General features: G+C 31.8%; 1 protein-coding gene across 1 annotated transcript; it reads right to left on the reverse strand.

Moving 5' to 3' along the window:
• Positions 1-626: 626 nt before the first annotated feature.
• On the reverse strand, positions 627-4,993 carry LOC107769293 (phenylalanine ammonia-lyase-like). The gene is made up of 2 exons (NM_001325017.1): positions 4,590-4,993; positions 627-2,376 (listed from the first exon to the last, which is right to left on the reverse strand). The coding sequence occupies exons 1-2, from the start codon at positions 4,991-4,993 to the stop codon at positions 627-629; spliced, it is 2,154 nt and encodes a 717-aa protein (NP_001311946.1).
• Between the last annotated feature and the right edge of the window lie 5,450 nt (positions 4,994-10,443).

Consider the following 10,443-nt stretch of genomic DNA (forward strand, 5'->3'; position numbering starts at 1 on the left):
TTTCATCAATTTATATTCCTTTTATTTGGAAATCGTCAGTTATCCCTTAATAGTTTTTTTTAGATATTTAGTAAGCGGTTGGACAAAAAAAGTAGTATTTGGAATTACGTTGAAAAAAAAATAACATTTGGACATGTATTTTAGTTGAAAAAAATATTACGGTTTTGTGAGTGGAAAAAAAAATCCAAAAAATTTGAAAAAGTGATCAAAATCACTTTTGAATTTTTGAAAAACTCATTTTCGAAAAATCTCCAAAAATTTACACAATTAGTATTCTATTCTTTTAAGAGGACAAAGTAACAGAAGGGGAATACAGTTTTTAGTGATTTGATTGGTGTTCCATATGCTTACTGAACATTCCCTGATCCAAAATTAATAGGAGAAGAAGAATTGCCAGGAAGATTTAAGCACACTGTCACTTTTCATTAAGTTTATACTGAAAAGAGACATATACAACTACAATCCAACATATTTAAAAGAGTTTTAACACTCTTTCAGCTAACCAAAAAACTATTAAGTTCACAACATATTATGATAGTAATTCACCAAAGAGCGAAAAAAGAATCTGAAAAATAGCATTGACAAACATTAACAAAAGTTCCTGTCGCGCGAAATCAAGCAAACACCTAACAGATAGGTAGAGGAGCACCATTCCAGCTCTTGAGACACTCCAACATTGGATCAATAATCTGTCCATTGCACATTGCTGTGAACACTTTCTCACACTCCTCGCCCGGTGATCGGACTCTTTCTCCTGTTAGTAGTTCTGTTCCAAGCTCCTTTCTCACAAACCTGTACAATGGATAAGATCTGCATTCTGTAATCCTGTTAGCAATAGCAGGGTTGCCACATTCCAATGCAGCTCTTGCACTCTCAACTTCCTTTGGTAAAACAGCCTTTAATTCGTCTTCGAAAGCTCCAATCTTTTGGAAGATTGAGCTGTTCACATTCTTCTCACTTTCACCATTATTCATTGCATGATCAACAAGTACTTGTCTCAGTTTCTGCATTAAAGGGTAGTTGCAACTGCAAGGATCATCAGCGTAGGCGAACAAGTATTCCCTGTCCACGACTCGTAGCAATTCCTTTTCACAGAATCTTGCTGGATGAAGTTCACCGTTAGCACCCATTGTAAGAGTTCTCTTAGCTACTTGGCTAACTGTGTTCTTGACTGCATTCTTTAAGTTTTCCTCCAAATGCCTCAAGTCGATAGCTTGGCAAAGTGCCACTAGATAAGTTGATGACATGAGCTTTAAGATATCGACAGCTTCAGCTGTTTTCCTTGCTGAGATTAAGCCCAAGGAGTTGACATCTTGGTTGTGTTGCTCAGCACTTTGGACATGGTTTGTCACTGGATTTGCCAAGAATTGAAGTTCTGAGCAGTAAGATGCCATGGCGATTTCAGCTCCCTTGAAACCATAGTCCAAGCTTGGATTCCTTGATGCGGTGAGGTTAGATGGCAAACCGTTGTTGTAATAGTCGTTGACAAGTTCCGAGAATTGAGCAAACATCAATTTCCCAATTGATGCAAGAGCCAATCTTGCATTATCCATGGACACACCGATAGGGGTGCCTTGGAAGTTGCCACCATGTAATGCCTTGTTTCTTGAAACATCGATCAAGGGGTTATCGTTCACTGAGTTAATCTCCCTCTCAATCATCTTAGTTGCAGCGCGAATGACTTCAATTTGAGGGCCAAGCCATTGTGGAGATGTTCGGAGAGCATAACGATCTTGCTTTGGTTTTTGGAGAGGATCCATTTCATGTAGCTTTTGAGCCGCCTTCACATAAGAGCTTCCATCCAAAATATGTTCCATAATAGCAGCAGCCTCAATTTGACCAGGGTGGTGCTTCAACTTGTGTGTCAAATGGTCAGTAAATTCGGGCTTTCCGTTCATAACTTCAGCGAAAATTGCTGATAAAACTTCAGACATAACAGCAAGAATGTTGGAATCAAAGAGGACCATTGATGCCATACCAGAACCAACTGCTGTACCATTCACAAGTGCAAGTCCTTCCTTAGGCTGCAACTCGAAAAATCCACCGTTAACACCAGCAACGCGGAACGCTTCTTCAGCATTAAGGGTCTCACCATTGGGACTAACAGCCTTGGAATTAGGCCTACCAGTGAGCAAACCAGCAATGTAGGATAAAGGAACAAGATCGCCCGAGGCAGTGATCGTGCCACGGAGAGGTAAACATGGAGTAATGTTGCTGTTAATCAATTTTGCAATTGCTTCCAAGATTTCAAATCTGATGCCAGAGTAGCCTTGTAGGAGTGTGTTGATCCTAACAAGCATAGCTGCCCTTGTTGCTGAATGTGGCAATGTGTGGCTTGTTTCTGTTCCATTGCCAAAAACACCAGCATTCAAGAACCTGTCAATTCAATGTCAGCAAGATTAGATATTGAACTGAATTCTACCAATCAAATCTAAATAAGAACATGTGTTAACAACATATGTATATAATAGTCATTCACCATGCCAATTTTTCAATCTTTTATGTTATGTTATAATATATAACCTCTATAATATCACTTTATTATAGCATATAAAAAATATCGGAACAAATACGGCTGTAACTGTATTATAGCCTGTTTGGCCAAGCTTCTGAAAGGAAAAAAAGTGCTTTTGAGGAGAAGCAGAAGCAGTTTTGGAGAAGCAGAAAAAAGTAGCTTCTCTCCAAAAGCACAGAAAATTACACTTACAGTTTTTTAAAGCTTGGCCAAACGCTAATTGCTGCTCAGAAGTGCTTTTCAAACTAATTAGTCAAACACAAACTGCTTCTCACCAAAAGTACTTTTGTTTGAAAAAAAAAGCATTTCTCAAAATAAGCTAATTTTTGCAGCTTGGCCAAACGGACTATTATACAGCTTTAAAACAAATGAAAAACTAGTAGTGTGTTACATCATCTCCCATCATTTTCAAGTGATATAAGTCCCCTTTAAAGGGGGGCACACATTTGTTATATTTTAGCCTCGTGGGTAGGTTGAGGGGAAATAAAAAAAAAAAATGACACTGTATAACCGCTCTAAAAATAATAATCGAATATATATATAATATATAAAGTTTATACACTTTTGTAGCAACCGAATGTAAATAGTTTCGGTGCAAGCTAAAAGTAAACTAGGCCAAAAAATAAAAGTGAAAGTGAAAATTTGAGAGTTAAATTGTCATTTCATAACAATTTTATCAATTCTACTTAAATAATTATAAAATTACTTATTTATAGTTATTTTGTGCAAAATTTATTTTTAAAAATTATAAAAATTATTTGTACTTTAAAATAAATAGATATCTGACAAGAGACAGCACATGGGTTGACTGGTATTCGACCCAAATAGTTGGAAATGTAAACTGTCTACATAAGCCCACTTTTCTCTCATCTATTATTAGAGGACCCACAAAAATAAATTAACTAGTTAAAGATGTTTATTTAAATTATTTTTTCTTTCTAATTTAGGAAAAAAGTAGTACGAAAAATTTAATGAGTAAATTCTAACATGTACTTTGTATAAAACTAGAAGGAAGATGAAATGACTAAAATGATCCCCCACCTACCACACACTTTTTCTAACCCCACATAAGTCAATCTTGTGGCTTATTTTTTATAGTTGTGCTGAATTTAATATATATAATTAGATTTATAGATGTAGTTGCAAAATTCCTGTACTTCGTACCAAGTTCCAATATAAAATATTTTTTCAAGGACTATTTAATATTTTTCTTTATTCAATATTTCAAGATGTAAATCTAAGGAATATTTAGACATATAAACTTTATCATCTCTACTATGATAAAATAAGGAATATATATAGTACCAGATTATATTATTCTATAATAATAAGTAACTCTTTATATTTGGTTGGATATAATAAATTGAAATATAGCTGCTATAATGATTTAGATTACATAGAAAATGTACACATTTTAACTTATAAATTGATATCTTAAAAATCATTTCCTCTTACAAAAAGATTAGTTGACATAAGACTTAAAGTAAATCATTAATAACTGTTGACTCAAAAATAATAGATAATTCTTTTTGTAAGGTCAAATAAGTAAATCATTAATAGCTATTAACTCAAAATAGTAGATCATTAACTCAAAAATGCTAATCAGATTTTCTTGCAGAATAAGAATTTAGCTATTACTACACATGATCAAACACAATTTAATTTTTACGATCATCTAAAAGATAACTATATATAACTACTTACACTAAGGGAAACTGATAACGTAAAAATAACGTAAAATATCCTTCTATATTGATAGTGTAAAAATTCCTTAATGCTGTCATAGAAAAATTTAGATGCTAATATTTTTTTTTCGGTCGAAGGGGATCGGCTGAACCCTTTCTGCCCATCTAGCACCACCCGTGGCCGGAGGACACTTCGGCAGAAATCTTGTATATATAATATATGTATACCTTGAAAATGGCTAAATTAAATTATTTAGCATCCTGAACGATAAAAAATTTTAGGAGGTACTGATTGAACAAAATATTATTCCCGTCACGTTAAAATTCTGAGTCCGCCTCTACTATTTTTATTGGAAAAAGAAAAGTTAGGTAGATGAAAAGTGGTTTACCTAATAAGTTCTTTTTGAAGAGCACCACCATTCTTGGTTCTCCTATGAGATGTAGCACCAAAACCAGTAGTAACACCATAACTATCTGTTCCTTTATTCATACTATCCATAACCCAATCACTACTAGCTTTAACACCAGCTCTTGCCTCTTCAGAAAGTTCAACTTTAACACCATTTGCACTTTTGTCCCTAACAGCAATAGCAGCCACTTGTGCCACTGTTAAAGTTTCACCACCAAGTTTTACCATTGGTTTTCTAAATTCACTCACCATTTTTTTCACTTCATCCAAATGACTCCCTCTTAAAGATTCAGCTGCCATTTCCCAATTCAATGGATCAGTGGCTGATGATTTCTTGCACAACTCAAAGTTTTCTCCTCCATTAACATGACCATTTGATGCCATTGTTTGATCAAGAAATGGCTAGAAAATGAAGAAGTGGCTAGAAAATAAAGAATTGGCTAGAAATGTTAAAGGGTGTGAGGAGATTTGGAGAAGAGAAAATGGCTAAGAATTAAAGATGTTTTTTCTTATTTTTTGAAGAGAGGTTGATGGGAGATGTGGTGTATAAATAGAGGGGAATGGAACTAAAATGTTGGTAGGTAAAGAAAATATAGTGGCAAAGAATACTAAATGGTGGTTGTTGGTAGATTAATTTTAGCCCTTGATTTTAGGTGTAATTAACGGTTGAGATTTGAGACTGACGTGGGTACTTCATGCAACATGGGTTTATTTATTTATTTATTGTTAAAAAATGCAAAAAATAAAAAATAAAAAATGTTTTTTTGGGGGTTGGTGGATTTGGGAGAAGGTTAGAGTTGTTTGGGTTGTTGGGAGAAAATTGGAGGGGTTAAATTGTAAATTCAATTTTTTTCCTCTTCAAGTTGGTCTTTTTCTTTGTTAAAAATGGACTGTTTTTAATGTGTTTCAATAAATAAAGGATTATCCAAGAATTTATTTTGATTCAATCTGTAATTAATGAACCAGCAAATATATAATATTTCCCTAGAAATATAAAATCTACTTCAATATATATTCGCATTTTTTTCGTATTTTACGATTTAATTTCTCGTAACAATAACTACTATTAAAATATCTGTACAACCGAGTTAAATATATCGTTATCTACTTTGGATAAGATAGTATGAGAAATTTCAAAAATAAACTATCACGATAACTTTCCAAATATAAGTAGATATCGTTCTCTCTTTTCAAGACCCTGGTTTGTTGTTCGATAAACAAGTGGTAACATTCGTATATTATTATTTTTCATACTGGAAAAAATTATTGATATTGAAATTTTAAATTTAATTTTTTTCAGTGTGAATGAATGATTTCTAGTTGGAGGGAAGTGAAAGGAAATAATTCAAAAGGACATATTCGGTATTGTGATTTTTCTTTGTTGGTCCCTAATTTTAAATTGGTTAGAGAAAGAAAGGTTATTCTATAAATTTTTAAAACTTTGCATTCTATAAGTTATATTTGTCCCAAATATAACGAATCTAGAGAAGGATTTTGGAAATCCAATAAAAGATAAAATTTTAAATATATCAAAACAACTTACTAAACAAATATATTGGAGTCTTAAATAAGAAAAGTCAAATTTCATAACTTTTAAAATTCAGCAACAACCAGACTACTTATTATTTCTTATGTTTTTTGCCCTTTTCCATAATATCAATTAGAGTCCTTTTTAATTTATTTTTTTAAACTTTTCCCTCTCAATTATAATCGTTTGACTGAGCAAGTACGAGACAAAAACTCGTCCACAAAAGTCCAGCCACCATGTATTAAACGTGGACAGTCAATTTTATAGTCCGTTTGGCCAAGCTGCAAAAATCAGCTTATTTTGAAAAGTGTTTTTCTCAAAAATATTTTTGGTGAGAAGCAGTTTGTGTTTGACTAATTAATTTGAAAAGCACTTCTGAGCAACAATTAGTGTCTGGCCAAACTTTAAAAAATTGCTTCTAAGTGTGCTTCTCAAAAAAGTGCTTTTGGAGAAAAACTACTTTTTCTGCTTCTCCAAATTCCTCAGAAGCACTTTTTTTCCTTCCAAAAGCTTGGCCAAACACCTTAATTTTTGACCAAAAAAAAGCTTGGCCAAACAGGCTATTAGTCTTTTTTCTCGTATTATTAGGTGGAAGCTCACTTAAAAGTTAATTTTTCTTTTCTTTTCATTTTAAAAAAAATCTTTGTTACAAAATTTTAAGAAATTTAACAAGTGTAAAAAAAGGAAAGATAATATACTACTAAAGAGTGTCGTGAGATGGTTGAGATCCCTTTACATTTAACCAAAGATCTCGAGTTCGAACTCTAAGAACGAAATACTTCTCGGTAGCGAGCTTTTACCCACTAGTAGGCATACCAGATACAAATCTGAATTAGTCAAATAAGTGAGTTAACGACATTGGATTTTCAAACAAAAATGGTAACATATAATATGAAATTAAAATAGTGAATTTTGATGTTTTTTTAAAAGTGCACGAGTAATTTCTTCACATGGTGTTTGGACGGATAAAAGTCACAGATTAAAAGAATATGAATTTTCTGAAATTTACCGAATTTTGGCACTTTTACGAATTTTACCCCCTTTATGTGAAATTTATTACTCCTAATATGTTGTCCCATTTTAGGCTATTGAATTATGGACAATTGGTTCCAAATTAATCGGGTCGTCATATGTATCTTTACTATCCATTTCGCTCTATTAGAACACATTTTATTCCACTTGATGGATCATGTTGCCTACGTAAGATAGTTATAAATAAAAAAGGAATTTTTACATTCCTATGTCATATAGGAAACTATATTACCCTCAATGTTTAAGGTTTGATATAATTACATTTAGTATACCTAATTATCAATTCTATACCATAAGGTTTTTTAACTGTACATTAATTGTACCTTATATCACTCCTACATTTATGGTACCGTATATTCCTCCAAATCCGCCCCCCCCCTCACGTTTCTCTCTCCCCCCCCCCACGTTTCTCTCTCCCAACCCCACACCTTCACCCACGTATCACCACACACCCAGAAACCAGAAAAACAATTGAAACCCTCTGCTAAATCCAGAAAAACAATTGAAACTCTCTACCATTAATATCCAAAATCAAGGTTTTTTCTTCTACAACCAGTCAAAATTGAAGTCAAATTTTCAAAGTTTCATACACAGCAATAACTTTTGATGGTTATGATTTCGGGTTCCTTCAGTAATATAAGAGGAAAGGAAAAAAGAGCAGCAATTCCACCATTGACAGCCATTAAAAAGCTTTGAATTCAAATTTGGGTTTTCAAAAATCATTATTTGTTTGGATTGGGTGTTGTTGTAAATAATTGGGAATATGCTTTGGAGTTTATATCTCAATTTTGAGGGGTTTTGATGAAGATTAGACTTGGTTTTGACTAAATTTCAGATTGAAATTCGAAGAAGAAGACGTATATTGCAGAAATTGTAGATAAATTGTAGACTGTTGTTTATTTATTTTTCTTGAAGAAAAATTGCAGAAATATTTTTTTTGGATTCCATATTTAGCATAGCAAATCGTAAGGAATAACAAGAGCATATAGGAGAATCACAGAATTGTAGCATAGTCGAAATTTTCGACATAATTGCATTTTTTTGCAGAAGATTTGTAGAAGTTTTAGTCGTTTTTGATTTATGAAAATAGAAAACAAAGCATCTACAATCAGAATACAAATAATCTACAATTTATCGATAAAATATCTACAAAGTGGGTATATTAAATTCTAATATCCCAATTCTCATTCAATTGTAGCATAATTGGGATTTTCGACATAATTGAGTTTTTGCAGAAGATTTGTAGAAGTTTTAATCGTTTTTGATTTGTGAAAACAGAAAACAAAGCATCTACAATCAGAATACAAATAATCTACAATTTATCTACGAAATATCTACAAACTGGGTACATTGATTTTTAATATCCTAATTCCCATTCAATTGTAGTATAATTGGGATTTTTGACATAATTGCGTTTTTTCAAAAGATCTGTAGAAGTTTTAGTCATTTTTTTATTTGTGAAAACAAAAAATAAAACATCTACAATCAGAATACAAATAATCTACAATTTATCTACAAAATATCTACAAACTGGGTACATTGAATTTTAATATCCTAATTCTCATTCAATTGTAGCATAATTGGGATTTTTGACATAATTACATTTTTTCAAAAGATTTGTAGAAGTTTTAGTCATTTTTTTATTTGCGAAAACAGAAAATAAAGCATCTACAATCAGAATACAAATAATCTACAATTTATCTACAAAATATCAACAAACTGGGTACATATTTGGACTCGAAATACTTCTCCTGAAATGTATGTTTCACATGTTTGATACATATTTTTGTCCAAAACAGTACTAAATCATCCACTTAAATACAATTTTTATACAATGTTGTTCAACTTTCATACAATAGGTAAATGAATAAAAGAAAAATAAATAAACAATTGTCTACAATTTTTCTACAATTTCTGCAATATACTTCTTCTTCTTCTTCGAGTTTCAATCTGAAATTCAGTCAAAACCAAGTCTAATCTTTACCAAAACCCCTCAAAATTGAGATATAAACTTCAAACCATATTCCCAATTATTTTCAACAACACCTAATCCAAACAAATAATGATTTTTGAAAACCCAAATTTGAATTCAAAGTTTCAAAGTTTTTTAATGGTTGTCAATGGTGGAATTGCTGCTCTCTTTTCCTTTGCTTTGTATTTTCGCCATAATTGCTTTTGTTGCAGAAGAATTGTAGAAGATTTTGTCAATTTTGATTTGTGAAATCAGAGAAAATGTTGAAACAGAGTTTAGCGCAAAAAACAGAATACGGAAATTTTGTAAAGAAGTCGACGATAGTGATTACTGTGCGTGATCTGCGTTGGAAGATCTGGAAAATATTTAATTCTCTTTGTTTAGCGAGCCTAAATAAGGAATCCTACAACTATAATGATTCCTTATTTAATGCATTGTATATATTATGTAGAAATACTATTAGTATGAAGGGTAATATGCAAACTATGAATATATTTGGTAATATAGTTTCCTATATGATATAGGAACGAAAATTTTCCTATTTTATATGTGATGATTTATCACAATTTGACTAATTTTATGCTGGCTGCCAATTTAAAGCAGTTATCCTCTTTTATTTGGGTGTTGTATTAACAATGTGAGCAAACTCACATAAATAGGGTTGAATTTGTGGCTATTTTCACTTAATTATATTATGTGAATTAATCTGTAAGGGGTCGTTTGGTATGGGGTATAAGAAGGTATCGTATTGGTATAAAAATTTAATACCACCTTAATACTTTGTTTGGTTAGCAAACCTGGTATAAGTTATCCCGAGATTAAAATTAGTACCGAGATAATTTATACTTTGTAGAGGATAGGGTAATTAGTGCCGGGATAACTTATATCTTCTTCTTAGAAATCATGCAATTGTCATTTTTAAACAACATACCAAATAGTGTATAAAAAACAATACCAAAATGACTAATCCCACCATAATTAATCTCAATATAACTTATCCCGACATAAGCCGTATTTAAACCAAATGACCCCTAATTGATTTATTTAAGTTACAAATGAATGTATTTATAAACTCTAAGAACTCGTTTGGTACGTAGGATGCATTAAAGAAAATAATGCATGCGTTAGCTTTTGGTATTACTAATTCCTTGTTTGGTATACTTTTTCAACCTATGTATTACTAATGCAAGTATTAGTTATACAATATATTTAGTATTATCATATGTATAATTAATACATAGGAAACTATGACATTAGCAATACCAAGGCTATTAATGCATGCATTAGTATGGTTAAAAATAA

This window comes from Nicotiana tabacum, chromosome 10 (assembly GCF_000715075.1).
Source record: "Nicotiana tabacum cultivar K326 chromosome 10, ASM71507v2, whole genome shotgun sequence".
Lineage (NCBI taxonomy): Eukaryota > Viridiplantae > Streptophyta > Magnoliopsida > Solanales > Solanaceae > Nicotiana > Nicotiana tabacum.